The 19,353-nt window shown below is 41.1% G+C and overlaps 1 protein-coding gene across 1 annotated transcript in view; it reads right to left on the bottom strand.

The window, feature by feature from the left end:
• LOC139726297 (citron Rho-interacting kinase-like) overlaps positions 1-19,353 on the bottom strand; it is a 37,325-nt gene that overhangs the window by 331 nt on the left and 17,641 nt on the right. The window contains exons 22-39 of the mRNA XM_071637365.1: positions 18,530-18,665; positions 17,591-17,695; positions 16,685-16,825; positions 15,910-16,098; positions 14,548-14,653; positions 13,302-13,634; positions 12,255-12,412; positions 12,157-12,182; positions 11,213-11,295; positions 9,798-10,012; positions 8,099-8,248; positions 6,295-6,436; positions 5,692-5,801; positions 4,675-4,794; positions 2,820-2,928; positions 2,382-2,513; positions 1,753-1,915; positions 279-611 (exon numbers count right to left, since the gene is read on the bottom strand). Of these exons, the coding sequence (XP_071493466.1) occupies positions 279-611; positions 1,753-1,915; positions 2,382-2,513; positions 2,820-2,928; positions 4,675-4,794; positions 5,692-5,801; positions 6,295-6,436; positions 8,099-8,248; positions 9,798-10,012; positions 11,213-11,295; positions 12,157-12,182; positions 12,255-12,412; positions 13,302-13,634; positions 14,548-14,653; positions 15,910-16,098; positions 16,685-16,825; positions 17,591-17,695; positions 18,530-18,665 (2,751 nt within the window). The remainder of the gene's footprint in view (positions 1-278; positions 612-1,752; positions 1,916-2,381; positions 2,514-2,819; positions 2,929-4,674; positions 4,795-5,691; positions 5,802-6,294; positions 6,437-8,098; positions 8,249-9,797; positions 10,013-11,212; positions 11,296-12,156; positions 12,183-12,254; positions 12,413-13,301; positions 13,635-14,547; positions 14,654-15,909; positions 16,099-16,684; positions 16,826-17,590; positions 17,696-18,529; positions 18,666-19,353) is intronic.

The raw sequence follows: 19,353 nt of genomic DNA, 5'->3' as shown, positions 1-19,353 counted from the left end.
CTTGCATCCCCTCCCCCACCCAACTAGAGCTGACACAAGCGACAAATCAACAAGTTTCCTAAGCGGAGGATGGCATGGTAAATGGAAATATTATAGAACCACGCTTCTAAACCTTGTTCAAATCTATAAAAGGTAAAGTGTACACATCTAAATCTGTATCTAGATCTCTCTATTTATCTATATAAATAGAATTCACTAAATGACATTTCACCATTATATGATTTTAAATTTTGACAGCAGTAAAGGAGGAATCCTCAGACAGACATCCCATTTCTCACCTCCTTGTCGACCTGCGTGGGGTCACGTTGGGAGTCCTGCACTCCTGGCTGGGGGTCCTCTTCACCGTAGTGACGGGAGGCGGTGGAGGACCCATGGCTCTATGGTTACGGGCCGCTGCGTCCACCCCTGTGCAGCTCACGCTGTCCCCCACAGTACTGCTGCTGGTGTCCAGGGCAGAGGTGTTCTCCCGCGGGCCGGAGGCGCAGTTGCCCTGGAGACACATCAACTCCACGTTACGGTCTCCAAGGGATGCGATGTACACCGCCCCAGGTGTGATCGCCGGGCCAACAAAGCGCGGATTGGCCATGTCCATGAAGGTGCGGTTTGCAGGACTGGCAAAAAAGAAGAAGAAGAAGAAGAAGAAAATCAACATAATGAATTCCAGTACATACAACTTTTCAAAAGAGATAATTCCCAGCAGTACTGGATACACTGAATGAATTCCATATTTTTTAGCATTCGTGGACTCATTATGTTTGATAACTGTGAATACGTCAATAATACAGTGGGAAATTTCTTTCATGAAAGCTTTGGCCATTGGTCACATGTAACCGAGTTTGGTTGGAAACAAATGTGCTTCAAGTAAAAATGTGTTACCATTATTTTTTGATACACTGTAGACGGGTGTGGTAGGCACGAAATAGGCATTGGAAAATAGAACAAGGCAAGTGCCATAATGTGTCTCGCCCATTTGTGTACAAGAAATTGTACGCGAATGGGATATAACAGATAAAAAAAGAGATATAACAAATAAAAAGAGATATAAAAGGGTAAAATTTATGGCAATAAAGAAACGTGCCATAAAAACTTAACATTGGGCCCTTAAAGTTTGTTGACCCCTGCCTGTGACCTTTGACCTTGTGGTGATCATCCACTCCCAAGGGACATCTACCATCCAAGTTTAGTCACAAACGGACCTGTAGATCAAAAGTTATGACCCATAATAGAAACGCGCCATAAAAACTTAACATTGGGCTCTAAAAGTTCGTTGACCCATGCTTGTGACCATTGACCTTGTGGTGACCATCCACTCCCCAAGGGACATCTACCATCCAAGTGTGGTTACAAATGGAGTTATGGATCGAAAGTTATGACCCATAATAGAAACGCGCATTAAAAACTTAACATTGGGCCCTAAAGTTCATTGACCCCTGCCTGTGAGCTTTGACCTTGAGGTGACCTTCATATATGGTAACATGTGAAACTTTGTATGACCCCTCTTCCATCGAAGTTTGATTGCAATTGAAGCCCAGAGTAAAGAGTTATTGAAGTTTTTGTAGCGTTATACGGACAGACGACGGACGGACGGACGACGAACGGACAGACAACGGACAGATGACGGACGGACAGACGCCACAGGCAATCCCTTAGTCTCCCCTCACCTCCGGTGGGCTTGACAAAAATTGTTGCCGTTTCTCAAATTACAAAGTGAAAATGAACATTTTCTGAAATTTGTCCGAACAGCATACGTACCTCTCGGTGTCCCCATTCTGCTTGATCTCACAGACCTCCACAGAGTTGAAGTGGGCCATATAAAGGTATGGCTGGCGGTAGGTAAATGCCAGAGGGAGCCTTGACCACTTCATGTCGTCTGGCCGAGATCGTCTGCCCTTGGAGTCCACAAAAATGCCAAATTCTGAAAAACAACACAACAAATATAAACAAATAGAATCACAGTCATGGTTTCAGTGAGTAGTAACAGACAGAATAGGAATTCCAGGTGTATTCACACAGCTTGCTATAAAAAGAGGTAAGAAAACAATTCACTTGACTACAACTGACTATCTCAAGGTATGCTGTCAAGGGTATTGTTACTTCTATCAAAACCTTCAACTGTGTTGACCTTCTCATGACCACCAAGCTAAAATCCAGTTGCCATTGTACATAAGCATGTTTTGCTGAGAGTCAAAGAGTTTATAAGTGAATGTGTATCCTACATTTTCACCCTCTCGCATGATTCTCCTGAGAAAGACAAGTCTGGCCAAAGAGATACCTACGACAGAGGGTATGAAGTGTGCCACTCTGAATCAAAATCACAGAGTTGAGCAAGTTGGTAGATGAGCTATGTCAGGCATTCCAACATGATAGATGGATGCTATTACCATGGAAACAGAGGAGGAACTCTTCGGGTTCGCCGTCTGGAGCAACCTGTATGGCCGAGATGGGGAAGCTGTCCAGCTGACTGGCTCCGTATACGGCGAAGGCCAAAGAGGTGTCTGTCGACTCCAGGAACTCTGTAAAACAGAATACCAAATTCACTAATTAGTATCATGATCAGTTACAATCAGAGGCAGAAGGCATACCTGATACACACCAAATTCTACCAGAATTCACTGTAATAAACAAAAGTGCCACTAAAACTTTCATCTGCACATAAAATCAGGCATGAGCACTATTTGCCACATACATATTGGGCTGGCAGTCAAGGTATATATACAAATATGTTGGTCTGATATGAAAGACAACTTGAATGAGTCACAGATCCCTAACTATCACAGCGGAATCAATGTCTGAATAGCGAGATAATGCTGTGTTCATACCGTCAATCTTGAAGTCATTCACTTCGATCTCGTAGAACCTGTCCGTCCCGGCCAGGATGCTCTTCTCCGTGAAAAGCAGACAGCTGCAGGGTTCAGCCGTCTGGATTTCCTGGATGTTGAGAGGGATCACAAGATTTGGTATCTATAGCAACGGAATACCTTGTAAAAGGATTATTTCCCATAGGAAAGTGTGTGAAATTTGGCCTGAGCTACATGGTATTACAAAATATATTTCTCCACTTGCCCAAATCGGAATTTCGGGCAAGACTGGGCCCCATACTGTTAGCAGGTAAGTGCCAATTTATTTATTGTATCTGCCCAACATGGCTCTGGGGCAGGCAGGTAGACTGAGTTGTTATGACTTTGTGCATGAGTTGTTCTGACTAACGTATAACCCTCTCTTCAGTTTTAGAATTTGGTGGATTTGACACATATAAACAGGTCTGCCAAATCCTGCAGAAGATCATTTACTCAAGCTGAGAGTTTATGACATGGATTCAAATGAGTGAGGCAAACAATCTGTCCATATATGACTATGTTTGTAAGTATGTGTATGTGTATGTGTGTATGTGTATGTGTATGTGTGTGTATGTGTATGTGTATGTGTATGTGTATGTGTATGTGTATGTGTATGTGTATGTGTATGTGTATGTGTATGTGTATATGTATGTGTATGTGTATGTGTATGTGTATGTGGCCCTCTTAAAGGGAAGCAGTCCTGAGATTTTCACTGTACTGATAATTAAGAAGAGTAAAAAATATAACCTTTCACCAATTTATACGCGTGGACATAAAAAATTGTCTCCGTACGCGATTTTTAAAAAATAATTTCTGCAAGCGATCGTGTAAGAGCCTGCCAAAAGGTGCAACGTCATTGATGCCCTACTCTCAAGTTGACAGCCGTGCCTCAGAAAACCAATTTAAGTGTTCAAAATGATCATATCTGATTTTTTCATAAAATGTGACAATATGTGGTTTTATTATTTCAAACAAAATATTTCAAGCTTATTTATATATACAATTAATATAAAAATAAATAGTAAACATGTATTTATAGATAACTAGGGATGACGAGCAGAACACCGCTGGAAAGAGTTGTGCATCAATGACGTATGACTCTCCGCCAAGACTTGCTCATTTGCAGAGTCACACTTTTTTAACTGAAATGTACGAGCTTATTTGGTGATTTGAAAGTTTGTTTTTGATGAAAGTAGTTCATTGGAGGTACCAACAACAACATATTTTTTTTAATTTCGTGAGGACTGCGTCCCTTTAACAGGTTCCATTTATCACACCTTCTTGCCATACCCCCATACATCCAACACCAATCCCCTAGCCTCTTTCCACCCCCACCCTACACAGGAGAGGGAGAGGGAAAGGAAAAAACAAAGGAACAAGGTTTCACTTCAACATCTCTTTGTAGTGCAAATTTAACCCTCCCAGCCCCCACGATCCCGGCCGTCGACCGCGCATTGTTTTTCCGATGAAACTTGTCCGCGACATTGTTCCGAACAAGAAAATATGTTATTAATTGATTTTAATCAATAAAATCCCCAAATAATCACGCTTTTATGAAATTTGCCTGTAAGCACAGTTTGCATTGAAATTGTACATGAATTCACATGTTTGAGCAATTTTTGGTCTGACATGCACGTACATATTTATGCGCAACTTTGGAACCGCGTGCCCGGGCATCGCAAATTTGGTGTCAAAAGATGTGGGAGACTCGAAAGAAAAAAGTCAGGAAATGTAACGTCACGGGGGGGGGGGGGGGGGGGGGGGGGGGGGGGGCGGGCTTCGGAGGCCCCCTCCAGCCTAGTTAGGGTTAAGGTGGACAAATTGCCGTAGCACTCACTTTCCTGACACAGAACTTTGAGAGTCCCTCACTGTACTTGAGGATGCTGATTTTGGTTGGCATGGCAGCACACAAGTAGAAGGATCCATCGACCTTGCCAGCAGCAAACAGATGACAAGACTGGAAAGAGAACAGAGAGAGAAAAAAAAAATGTCTTTTCACAATCCTGAATAACTGCATATTCTTCCTTTCTTTTTACCTGCATATTCACATTTTGTTTTACTAGAGGAGAAATTTTTATCAAGCATATATGCAGGGCTCCACACTAACTCTTTTGTTTGGTAGCCCGATGGAGCCACCAAAATCCTCAATTTCATATTTTTGGTGGCCCGAGAGAAATTTTTGGTGGCCCGAAAAAAAACACAATAAAAAACATTAAAAGTCCTGTTTTTTTAATGAGTCAAATATTTAAGTTTTATCACAGTACGAATTGTAAGTTGGACATATCTACTCATAAATAAACCTCAACAAACTCGTAACACTCATTCTCAGGCACTCATTCAGTCCTTTTCATCCATCCTTTAAACAAATTCAACTGCTAATTTCCAGCGCAAAAAGTTACAAATTTATTGACATACTTTCCAAAAAATTTTGGTGGCCCAAGGCGGGCCACCAAATTTGCCCATTTTTTAAATTTGGTGGCCCGACTTTCTTTTTTGGTGGCCCCAGGCCACCGGGCCACCGTTAGTGTCGAGCCCTGATATATGACATGAAATGCATATGTGAGAGTGAACTTTCAATGACAGTGTCATTCTTTGTCTTTCTCGCACAGCTAAATTCATTCTCTTTGCCACATTCATATATTCATAGTTGGTTTCCACTATTGTTTACATGATCCCAAACAATATCTAACAACAGCAACAAAGGTGGGTTTATCACACTGTTGATTTTTTGATGGCTCAATTTCAGAATTGCTGAAGTTTGTCAGCTAAGCTATGTGGTGATGTTAAAATATCCTTGCCAAGGTATGGATCAGTCTGGACAGATACCAGTGGTACCCAGAGTGGGATGCCTTACCTCAATACCCTGGATGTCGGTAAGGTTGATGTCCACCTCTGAGACAGTGGCCTGGCTGCTCATCGTTCTCAAGTGCCGCAGGTCCACGATGCTCAGCTTACGCTCTAGACCTAAGGGGAGTCAGTGAAGACAGAGATATTAAAACGTTACTCTGAGCTGAAACCTTCTCCAGGACAATTTCTTTCCATGGACTCACAGATTGATAAGCCCTTTAAGGCCTGGGGTCACGAAGTGCCATTGATATTTTATGCAAACAGGTTGCAGATGACTATAAACCTGTAAATTTCATTATCAGTCTGTGTGCCTTTTAACCCATTGAGGACGGGCTAATGTTGCTACAAAACGCATCTGCCATAGACACTTTGTCCAAGTATACTCAGGACTCATCCTCAACGAGTTAACAAGCTAAACAGATCCACTACCCCAATCCCCCTTAGCAAGAAATAAAATATAGGTAAACAAACAAAACAAAATAAAGAAATCGCTCACTTTAAGAAGGAAAAAAAGAAGTGCTGTCTAACTCTTAATGTCAATTTCAAGTCAAAAAACATTGCAACTTGGGATATCAGAATTTAGGCAAATTCAGTTCCCTGTAAAGCTCACCAGTGATCATAACAGTCAGACTTAGCTGGGTGATGGTCTGCATCTGGAAGACGCTGCTCACCCCTCCCAGCTGGGAGAGTGGTTTCTGCCGGTCCATCAGCAGCATGGTGTACAGGCCCTCCTCGGCTCCTATCAGCAGAATCTATTTCAGAAAAAGGGGTGACTGGAGTCAGTTCTAAGCTATGAATAAAATTTGATGCTAATGATTAGCACAAAAAAAAAAACAACAACAACAACAACAACAACAAGTGTGACTGATTTCAAAACAAGATCAAGTGTCACTGAGTGATTCACTAAATATATTGTGAATTAGGTTATTGGAGATATGTGGAATAAATACTTTCTGTTTCTGTCTTAGAAAAAGACCTCATGGCACATTTAGTTAACAGTAAACCCAAGATGATATTTTACCGATACTGTCTGAAACTTGCCTTTTTATCCTTTATTTCATCCCAAGCCAGAAGCAGACAGGCAAGCAGGTGTGCAGACAGTGAGATGAGCAACCAAACAAACAGACAAACAAACAGATATGCAGGCAAACTTATTAGTATGTGTAAGGGTGAGCTGTCAAAATCATATAAAAAAATCACAAGCTTGTTAATCAAGAGATCGGTTTTGTCAAAGTTGGGAACATTTACTGTATACGCCATATATTTCGCGAGTCTAAATTTTCGCGAATCGGGAATTCCCGACGATTTCGCGAGTGGTTGAATTCGCGATCGTGGAGTCATGTACTGAACGGAGAAATGTACATGCGTACGTCACATCCACATCAGGATCAGAGTCAATATTTTCGCGTGTCTTTAATTTCGCGAACGACACCTGACTCGCAAAATTCGCAAAAATAAAAACCTTGCGAAATATTCGGCTTATACAGTATTTGCTTACAATCATTTGGCATCTGTACCATACTTTATAAACTTCTGTCTGGCACTGAATGTAACACTTGGCCATTCTTGCAAATATGGTGTAAAGCCATGTAAGGATGAGTTAGTACTACAGTTGTAAAATCTTTATATGAGCACACTCTAACAGAAATGAGACAATGTAATGACACAGCAATTAACCACTGCACAGTCAACCAGTGAAATTCAAATCAACAGAAGAATATTTCTCATTTAGATTTTAATGTAAATGTATTGAAAGGAAAAAAGTATACACTGTGCTTTATTTTGTTTTATTTCAATTGTGTTACACAAAGCCTAACTCAAACAAAGTTTAAAGATAAAACAGTGCAACATAAAGTATGTGCAGAGAAGGAAAATAAGCCTGGAAGCAAACATAATTACACCAGACTGGTTTGATGTTGTACCCTGTTATTCATTTTGAATTAATGGTGTTATTAGTTCTAATAGATAATCTACTGCAGTGTGCAATTTTCCTCAATTGTGTGGAAAAGCACTGGATCAGGGACTTCTACCACTCTCGAACTTTTCACAGTGCATGAATGACAGAATCAAATGTTGGATAAAGATAACAAGATTCAAAGAATCAAATAAAGCAGTAATGAAATCAAAAGCAAAGCACCTAGTATAGAGCTTAAATGCAAACTATTTCAAGTAAAGAGAGAAAATCAATATTTCAAACAAACAAAAGTGCAAGCAATATCACACAAGTATATGCATGTGTTTGAAATAATAACTGTTGTATCAAAACAAGAGTGCTGAAACTAGAATACTAAGTGATCACTCATAAATGGGTCAATATGGATGACAAAAGTGCATAATGGAACGGAGCTATATAACACTTAGTGTTTATGTTAATAGTGCTGTTTTGTTTTCGTTTTTTAATGTTTTTTACTCACTCCATCATTAATGAGCAGGGTACAGTTGATGTCCAGTCGGTCAGTCTGGTTAAGCTTCAGCAGGGTGTTGCCGATCAGCCGCGCTCGGTCCCGCATGGAGCCGTCGGGCCCGGCATTGCGCCCTCTGATGGTGGCAACTTCCACCCCTACCTGTCCAATGAGGGCAAGAGTGTGGTGAAACCTCAATCATTAGTCCCATACATTTGTTTTGACAACAGGTCATACAGTAACACTGCATGCTTCTACCCTTCGTTCATGGAAATCACACAGTTGTATTCAAGGCCTTTTCATTACAGTTTTCCTTCACAGTTCTTCATTTCCTTTTCTTTCAATGTTGCTGCAAAAGGAAATGTCCCCCAAACAGCTGGTAAGATAATAGCTGAAGTCAATCAGTCATCCTGGGATATATCGCATATTATATCCCTCATGTAAAGCTTCTTGCCATAGGATTGTACAGAGCACGAACATGGTGTAGTTTTACTAGCTAGCTACGAGCAGCTGGATGCGGTGCAATTGGTTACTAGCCAGCGGGATATAGTACTTTTGGGAATCCACGATTTGCACCCAATCGTGATCGTGTGATCGATATCTACATTCTCACTTAAGAATGTACGCAGTGTGCGTAGTAGCGATACTTTTGAGCGACAGTCCTGTGGCTTGTAGCTAGCTAGCTAGCGAGCGCTAAGAGAGCGCGGAGCGCTCGGTGTGCGACAGCATTACAGAAATCTGTGGTGCGATGGCGCAATGGCGTGGGTGTGTAACGTTAGTGGACGTGTGATCAATGCATTCAGCTCAATTGACAAAGTGACTGCTTCAAGTAACGGAAGAATGATTGCAGGAGGACACCATATCAGGTACGAATTAGGAATAAACTAAAACCGATTTTGAAGATGATCTGGGTAACGAAGCCACTTTAGGCCTACTTCTAATGTAGTCTTGGACCTCCTCGATCTTTCGGAGTTTTGCACGCTGTAGTGTAGCTCTGTGTAGGAATCAACAACAGCGCAGCGGTGTCGTTTGCTACGCGCTGCACGCACTGCTGCTGCACTGCTACGGCCTAACGTTAGATTTATCATTCACAAAACCTGCGCACTTTTCCAAAAGGGAACCGTCATTACTCTAGTAAAATGCTCGAGAGGGATATAAAACAAATATCGACTGCTTTCTTTCGGGCCATGGTAAAACTATTTGACCTCGGTGATGTCTCAACAGTGCCATGTCCCTCGACTTCGTCTCGGGACATAGCACTGTTCGTCTCGGGACATGGCACTGTTGAGACATCACCTCAGTGCAAATAGTTTTACCATCTCCCTCTGCAGCAGTCGATATTTGTATAATACCTCATCATGAAAAGAGTGCACGGAAATCAATCACATATGCCTATTTTTCCTCTAGAAAAGCTACAATAATTGTTTTCACATTTTCTTGCATAACAAACAAACAAACAATCAAACAAACTTTTAATAAAGGGAGGCTGGAAGCACAAAATATAAATATATTTACATAAACTTTAGAAGAAAACAAAAAGTAGGGAAATTCAGTTGTTTGTGAGGTAGGTACGTCTCAATTATGTAAAACCGTGAATGTGGATATTCTATTGGGTGACTTTGAGGTTTGATGTTGAATGTGAAAAATTACATGAGTATAGTCATAAGTGCAGCTCTATCATCATGACAGCTACAGCTGGATTTACACCCACCATCCACTGCTGTTTGTCCTGGAAGCTGGGGGCCATGAGGTACAGGGTCTTGGTGTCCGGCCAGCAGGTGGTGATTGGTCTGGACTCCACTCTGAAGACGAAGGGCAGATCGCTGGACGCCGTGCGGGGCAGCTCAGCCGACGACACGCCGGCATGGACGGTCACCACACCATCAGTAGGACAGAGGTCATAATCTAAGATGGGCGCACCAGAACCTAGCGTTTGACATGGACAACGGCAAATCAAACATGACGATCAGTCTTGCCAAAGCACCTTTAAAACTAGTACAAGTGTACAACTTAAATGCCGAATGAGAAACTCGGATTACACATGCATCTAAGGGTCTTCCTTTATCCTCACTGAGAATTACACAGAATATTGAGAATTTAAGCACTATCTGTGATCTTTGCTACAGCTGCACATATATGAGAAATTCTAAATTAATCCTATCCAGGTGCTTCTGAGCTGAAATTTGCACAACTGTTGCGAGAGACAAAACATCAAGTGAGGAAACTAGTAGAAAACATTGGTGGCAAGAAATTAGAGACGAAAAACATGCATATGTACAGACAGACAAGGTCCTAGAGTCATTAACCCTAAAAAGACTGGGCTATTTTGGTAGCTCGAAAGACTGGGGGGGGGGGGGGGGGGGGGGGGGCGGTGCCTAAAGGGCCCCCCTTAAGATCTCGGCTGTGGATCGCGCGATCGCCGCGGAAATTTGCGCAATGGTAGTGTGCGATGTAATCTACAAGATCGTATATTTAAACTTTCCAAAATAGTCTTCTTTTATTTTATTTTGATAAATTAAGCTAATTTATGCGAGAAATCAGACTTTTTGATCTAAATCAGTAAATAAAGCTCCAAAAGTGCTCATTTTTGGTCTAAATATTCTTTGTGGTATTTTTAGCAAATGTACTTGAAAAAAATTCGGTATCAAAATTAATTTCTTATTTATATTATTGTTTTCTGAATTTCTTATGTATTTCTTTGTTTTTTCGACCTTTTGTTTTTTGTTTTTTTCAGCAAAATTTGTGGCAGACCCTTTTTGAAGCATAATTCCACTAAAACAAATTAATTTTAGCCATTGAGAGTAAAAATAAGCATATTTATATAAACCATGTGAAAAAACTCAATTTGTATCGACTTTGTACACAAAATCACATTTTTGAGCCATTTTTGGTCTCGCGAGCATGTACAAAAAGTTATGTAACTTCAGAACCGTACCCCCGCGCGTCACAAATTTGGTGTCAAAATGTGCGGGAAACTCAAAAGAAAAAAGTCATAGAGCATTGCGGTGAGAGCATTGGGCGCTGCAGAGTAATCGCGCGAAATGTCGAGGGGGGGCCTTTTAGGCCCCCCCGCCAGTCTTTTTAGGGTTAAGTGCTAGAGGAACAAGCAATAAAATAGAGACTAACCTGAAGAATTTTCTTTGTCATACAGACAAAGCTTCGTTCCCTCCAGACACACCCATTTCTTTTCCCATCCCTGCTTGTTGCTCCTGGAGAGAAAGTAGAAAGGATTTAATCCCCATGACAGTCAGACATTATCTCATTCAGTCAGTTGATGACATGGGTTATTTCCCATCCCAATAGGAAAGACTGGCAAACTTGTTGCAACAACTTGGGATTGTTTGATTGATGCAATGACAGGGCAGATGACAGATGAGGCAACATCTATAACAGTCTGTGGTGCAGAGCCATTCCTGCTAACCATGAGGTATCTACTGAACATTTCTATCGGCCAGTGACTTTCACAGAGAATGCGCAACTACAGCTGGCAATCATTATGGCAATGTGTAAGTGTGTTTTATGCACCTGATCATTACAAGACACCATGATTCATCTTTCAAAAAGTGATCCAGTGCCTCTGCTCTCTGCTCTCTTTGCTCAGCAGGAGAGGCATACACAGATATGCCTGAGTGGGATTTCAGTTGTAATCTGTGACCTTTTGAGGCGGAGCCAAAATGAACACACAAGGAGGTCAAATTACAGTTTGGTACACTCTCTCATTACATAAAGTTGACTTGACCTACACTTACCGGTACTCTTCACAGCTCTGTCTCTAACATTATCATGAACCAGACAATTAACATTAACATGAACCAGACAATTAACATTAACATGAACCAGACAATTTCTTGAAATCACACGGGAATATCTGATATTTGCTTAATACTGCAAGCAGTCAAAAGTTTTGCTGTGCAATGAATCAACACAACAATAACGCAACCATGTAGCCCCAGCATTTGAAAATGTTGCTCCCCAGGCTAAAAGGGGATGAGATTGCATAGCTCTGAATCCTCCTTTGCGAGACAATGAATTTTCAGAAAATTCAACCACAAGAAAAAAATCCCTCTTACCTTGGCGTCTTCATCCAGCCCTGGATCTGGCAGCAGCTGAGGTTGGTGTTCCCTGACACGACGGATCCCTGGCCGAACGATGAGGAGGACGACGAGACCGTCGATGAAGCAGTCGACGAGGCAGAGGAGACGGACCTGGGTGTGGTGGCAGGGGAGCCATCCATGACCTGCTTGAAGTGGCGCATGAACTGGAAGGGCAGGCCACAGGTGTGGGGCAGGCAGTGGGCACACTTAGGGTGGCAGATGAGGTGGCACTCTGTCAGAGGCCAAGAACAGAATTTTGATGGGAAGATATTAAGTCTTTATGCATCAAGCACTTTGCTTCAACTTTGCAAAACTTTGTCACCAGTATTCAGTGATCCATCCAAACTAGGCCTAGTCTAAAAGCTAGCAAGCTTACTCAAGTGGAGCAATGTGCCTCAGACCAACAGGAATTTCATGGTGACACATTAGGGTAATAAAAAGGGGATTAGTTAATTTCCATTCATTGACATTTAGTGTCCAGTATCTACACCAGGTGGTGAAGAAGGCGCTCCAACGTGTGCATCAATCAGCAAACAAAGCACATCGAGGGTTAAACAAATGACTGAGAGCTGTGCGCAAATCAACCGAACAAGCAAGCTACAGCTCCTCTCTTGGCTTTTGTCTTGAACTGATACTATCAAATGAGTGCATAACAAGATGGTATTTTTAGTGAAATTGTAAAAGAAACTGTAACAATGTATTCTATTCTGGCAGAAAGGAGGTAACAATAATAATACCAGTATCAGGATGTGATTTACAAGGTCAGGAAAGGAAAGCATATTTATGTCAATTCATTCATGTATGTGTTGTCTCTTTTTCATATGCTGTACCAAAATTTCATACCAAATGGGGGGATTGATAATTTGTTCATTTGGGTCCATCACTTTGGTGTGAATTACCATTAGACATTTGGGAAATGCACAATACTGATGCATTTAAAGTGAAACTAAACTTACATCTCTTTAGATTTGCATATATGTAGTTTGTTTTAATTTTTTTTATAGTTTGTTTGTTGAGTATTGTTCCTTATCTGTATAATTTTCCGTTTTCAGTTCTAAGCGCTTTAAGCACTTCTGTGGATATAGCGCTATATGAATAACTGATATTATTGTTATTATTACCCTGGCATTTGGCCACCTGTCGGCCAAAGTGGATGTTGTCCGCGCAGGCCGCGCACTTGGTGCCCCTCATGCTCAGGCCGACGGTGAAGCGGTGAGGGATGTTGTGCTTCATGCGCTCCTTCAGCCGCTTCATCGTGCCCTTGCCCGTGTTGGTCAGCGCCTTGGTCCGCTTGTCGCCGGGCGTCGGCAGGATGAGGCTGGACGGGCTGGCCCCCCGGTTGCCGGGGGACTGGACGATGGCTGAGATGAGGTTGGCAGCCTGGGTGAAGCCCGGGGTAGAGGGCAGATCGGGGAGGGAGAGCTCGGAGCCAAAATCCGAACTAGTGGTGGTAGCTGCAGCAATAGTCATAACAAAGGCAGTTTTGATAGTGTAACTAAGCCAACGGTGATGACTGCACACTGCATTAATTGATTTTTATTTATTTTAGACTAATGCCTAACTGATTTACACTGAATTTAAGTGTAAAGTTTTCAAGGTGGAAAAGAATATCACAATATACAACAGATGAAACACAAATTTATTGGAGTAATTAGAATAAAAGATACCATGGAATACATTATCCCTACAGGAAGTATCACAATGTCTGGAAGATTTTTCACATATGATTGTTCTTGCAGATGTCACATGGTCAAATGGAAACTTGTCTTTTGTTTTAGCCATCCATAGTTGAACAGGCAATGGTGTAGCCACTTGAAAACTGATGGAGGAACCCAATTTTTCGCTTGAAACACTTCCTGGGTAAGCTTTCATTGAAAAAGAAGTGTTTTCATCAGTATATCAAGTGACAATTAAGGCACTAAACATTCAGTGTTGCTATCTGCCAACCTCTGTGCAGCATAGGATCATTGTAAAATTCAGATAATTGCCTAATATCAGCATGATTATATCAGACGAGCTTTACACACTCATAAATCATTGCAGATTTTGTGTTTGGAGTGAATGTTTAGATATCACAGTTGTTGCAAACCATTCTTTAAAATCCCACATCAAACAGTGAACAAGGTATAGTATTTCATGAATCTGGATTAACTATTTGGTTGATTTTTATAATGAGTAACCATGGGACCAACAGTTTTAAGTGCCCACTAAAGAACAATATGATACAGTGACTTGTCTATTAAGTGCATTATTGTTACTGCCACGAGACTTGAACCACGGCGCTCAACATTGAATGGAGTCTCTTATCCACTAAGCCACAAAGCCTTCTCATCCCATTTGAGATCAATCAGCTGCCACTAATCATACCTTTCAGCTTCGCTGCCTGCAGGTCTGACCTGGCCCTGTCCAGAGCCTTCTGCAGCTCCCAGGCACGGCTCCTCTCAGCATCAAGCTTCTGCTGCAGCTCCTTGACCTAACAAGTGGACAGGAAGTCAGAGGAACAAGACATTTAAAGTCAGACAGACAGACAGACAGACAGACAGACAGGCAGACAGGCAGACAGGCAGACAGGCAAACATACAAAGAAAACAGAGGAAGGTTAAATAAAGATTAAAGAAATATAGATCAGTGACATAATATGTTGTTGATATACACAGATTATACACAGATCTTAGATATATACAGATCAACAGCATAGTATGTTTGTGGAAATGCACTAGATATGATACATCCAAGAAAGGAAGGTACATGTGTGTTTTGTGTCTATGCAATCAAATTGTGTCATGGTCTACAAAGATGAGCAACGATGATAGAATGGCTAAAATTGGGAGAGAAAAAAAAATCAGGTGAGCATGAATAGATCAAGGCGGATATTTCTAGTTCTTCTTCTGAGGGGCCCACATCCTAAAAGCTTTGTCTTTTTAGTGGGTCCCTCCATTTTTCGAATTTTGCATATTGTTTACTTACTTCTAATCACTTGAGTTTTATGACAATGCATAATTATCATGAGGTGCTACAATCATTGTACATTCTTTTCATCCTACAAAGTTTTACGCACCTTATTTTCTATTACCCCAAAATAGTGATGCCCATATGTTCTTGTCAAAAAATGAAATAAAAACAAATTGAATTGAATTGAATTGAATTGAGTAGAAAGACCAAGAAATTCAGATGTGGTGAAAGTCTATGATACACGAAAGGAGATACAATGTATCAAGAAGATGTGACCAAAGAAGACACGACACTCACAAAGGTGGCAGAGGTAGGTCAGATGAAGACAAGAATAACTAAGAAGGATATATGAGAGAGAGGAACTCAAGTAAGAGGCCCTGAGAGAAGTACTGTAAAACGAGGAATGTTCGCATGCATTTTAATTTCTCGAATTTCGCGAGCGCCAAGATTCGCGAAAATAAAATGCACACGAAAGTTCTCGTCTACACTGTATGCATTGCATGCCAGTGGCAATTCGCACACATTTCATGCCACAAAAGAGGCCATCGGCTCTAATTCGCGAAAATTTCATGCCGCGAATATATCATGTTTTACAGTATATGGAAATAAGAATGTGTGAGTAAGTGGAAATGGATGATGAGGGAGTGGGAAAGGATGGAATGGAAGAAAGAATGCGAGATGAACAGAACACTACTTTGCATGGTATAGGTATAGGGTATTCCCCTACCTGTACAATGTATGTATTTTCCCAATCAGGCACAATCAGCTTCACTTTACCTGCATGGGGTAGGTGATGCCAGTAATGCCTGTGCTTGCGACGCCATATGCAGACTGCTGAGTCCGGCCGAAGAGACGACCCTTCTTCTTTTTGGGCGGGGCATCCACCTTGGCTTGGAGGAAGTCAATCAGTTTGGTCTGCTGGGCCATGGTGCCTTCAAACTTCACCTTCTCATGATGATGTTGGATCTGTCAAGCAAGAGCACAAAAATTCCTGAATTCAGTGGTCTTTTTTTCTTCTCTTTTTTTTTTGTGATGAAAATTGAGTTGTATTTTCCTTAACTGTTGTATATATATCGAAGGGACAACATACTTCCATGCTCAAAAGGAGATGGATCAAATTTTTTTGTTAAAGAAGGCTAAGATCAGGATTGTAGACTGGCATCAAAGTATGCATGCATGAACAGATATTAGAATTGGTACTAGAGTATGCATGAATGAAGAGTGAAACATGATAAATGGAATACCTCCAATAATGTGTCTGTAATGTCATTGTAAATAGAAGCGTTAAACACTCTGAACTTTCTCTTTATCACGTGGATATTCCCTGCAAAACTCTGCATACAGGCGATGCTTCCGTTCAATCTGATATGAATATATTCAACTTGATGATACCAGCACCCACAACATGCATCAAAAGCATAAAATTACCAAAACTTATCATACAGTCCCACCTCTTCATCGACCTGAACTGACTCTAAATTTGATAATCCATCCTGTTCACTTGGCACTCACAGAGTATATCAAAGAGAGTAAAACTATTGCACAGTCCCACCTCTTGATTCTCGAGTTGGTTCTCCACCTCCTCCTTCTCCTCCTTGATTCTCTCCCCCTTGGAGACTGCCTCCTCCAGGCACTGGGTCAGCTGGAAGTTGATGCCCTTGCTCTCCTTCAGCTTCTCATCCATCTCCTCCATCTGGGGGGTAAGGATTGGATACAAGTATTTCATTACATGGCTGTTATTAGAAGAGTGCTTTTCCATTGCAATGTCCAATTGCTGCATCCGCTTGATTGATATTCAACTTGGCAACATTGGCCTGCATTTATTATCATTTGCAACAGGCAGAAAGAATCATGATAATACCAGGACCCTAATGACACTATAAGGATCTTTGCGAGACTTAATATTGGCTTGCCTTGGGTCAGATTACAGGATGCACCATTTGAGCAGACCAAATGAAGACATTCGCTGTTAGTTCAAAGAGATGGAACAACAAAAACTCACACACATTGATTAAACGTGCAAATACATAGGTATGTACTGAACATTTGATTAATGGTTTTGTACACAGAATCTTTAAAATGCTGGCATGTATACTTGAAATTTCTTGAAGAAATACTTTGGACCTTTGAAATTTCTGTCTATGCACTAAGGTACTGTTGTATGCACAATTCCTGCTACAAAGGTCACACATACTTTCCAAACAACTGAACAAACTGATATTCAAACAGGGTCAAATCTTCTCCTATGTGAAGAATGCCACCCTTCATCAATTATCTACACAGATGACATTTTGTTCCATAGCAGCAGTGACTAATCTTTTTTCATTGCTGTTTTTGTTTCAGTACAGTGAAGGGCACTAGGTGGTGTATCAACACAGTCCAACACTGTCAGACAATTGTGCATCAATTTCTTTTCCCCTCGACACAAACACTTTATTGATCACTGCAATTAGTTTACCTCTTTCTCCAGTTTGATGTTATCCTCCTGCTCGTCAGAATATTTCTGCTTGAGTTCCTTGGCGGCCACATCAAGCAGAGCCCGCTGCTTCTCTACCTCACTCAGCTGCCGGGGGAAGAATGCAGATGGAAAGACATGATCAGACAAGTTATGACTACATTACAGCTCAACTGTGCTCATGCTATCACTGTGTACTGCTATATCTTTTAAGGCCCAAAGAAGTAAGCAAATAGTAAACTATATATTTATATTAGTATATACATTAGGCAACTCAAAGATGATAGAGGGGATATGAAGAGCCTAGAACTCAATCATACATTTGTGAAAAGGACAGACCAGGCCACTTGACACAAGTCCTTTTGGTGACAATATACACAATACAAGTGGCACAAATTTCTATGCGTACCTCCTGGAGGGCAATTAAGTTTAGGGTTAGGTTTAAGGTTATAGAGTTTGGGTTAGGGTTAGGTTTAGGTTCAGGATTTAGGACTAGGGTCAGGGAAAGGGTCTGGGGTAATTGCCCAGGGGGTAATTGCCCTAGACCCATTTTTACGATGGCAAAATCACTATACCAAATCAACACAGCAAACCACTGTTCTAGATAAGATTGTAACGGACTCAGTCTGTTCCATGACTTGAAAGTAAATGGACAGATGGATAGGTAAATGGTAGATAGACAGATAGATAGGACAGTAAAGATGAATAGATAGGTAGATAGCTAGTTAAATACAATGAGTTTATGAGGGAGATAGGTAATCAGATATAAAGATAGATAGATAGATAGATAGATAGATAGATAGATAGATAGATAGATAGATAGATAGATAGATAGATAGATAGATAGATAAATAGGAAGATAGATGGATAGGTGGTAAAGACAAAAAGACAGACATATACAAAGACACTGATTGCTATTCAAGGAAAAGACAGATATCTTACATTCTCTTCTAGCTGGTTGATGCGTTCCCTCTGCTCATTGAACTGTTTATGCCAGGAGTCCAGCTCATCACTGTGAGTCTTTTCCTTCTCATCCAGTGTCTCAGTCAACTCCCTCAACTTCTCCTCCGTCCTGGCCCTGTGCAGACAGGAAACTTGATATCTGCATCTCTGCGCTTCCATAGAGTAAACTTTCCGCATTAATAGGTCTCCCACACATGGAGCTTTCATTACTACCCACCCTGGGTTCACACACGAGATGTAGCTTTATGCTTTCATACTGAGCAGATCTTCTTAAAAGATAATGCATCGCTAGCAAGCAGCTAGATTAACTGCATTTTGTAAGCCCATAGTTGATGAGGGAATGGAATGCTGTATCCTGTGTAGGTTCCAATAATTTCACCAAAACTGCCAAGACAGTGTCATTTGCTGCCCAATTCTAACCCAGAGCCCTTCCCCTACTACTTTACCTGATTCAAAATAGAAATATGTATTTGACACTTTGACAGTAATCATTTGATTTGTAAGAGAGTATGCACTAATCCGGAAATGGAATTCTCAAGAATTCGAAGTTCCCATGCTGATATCAAGTATGAATGTGCCACAATATACACTTCATTGCATCAATTCATATTTGGCAGAGTGAAAAGGTATAGCTTGACAAAACATTCACAAAATGTATATACCATCTTTTATCATTAGATAAGAACCAGAAGAGTTACCATTGCTGTACAAGTCCAAAAAAACAGCTGCCATCTACTGTACTTCTCAATGGATATTGCGACACAAAATGATGACTCTACTATCAGCTTAGGCACCCTCAGGAG

The sequence above is a fragment of the Diadema antillarum genome, unplaced genomic scaffold (assembly GCF_040938485.1).
Source record: "Diadema antillarum isolate AM-2024a unplaced genomic scaffold, OU_Dant_1.0 seq00000082_RagTag, whole genome shotgun sequence".
NCBI classification, from domain to species: domain Eukaryota; kingdom Metazoa; phylum Echinodermata; class Echinoidea; order Diadematoida; family Diadematidae; genus Diadema; species Diadema antillarum.
This window is presented reverse-complemented; position numbering and strand designations above follow the sequence as displayed.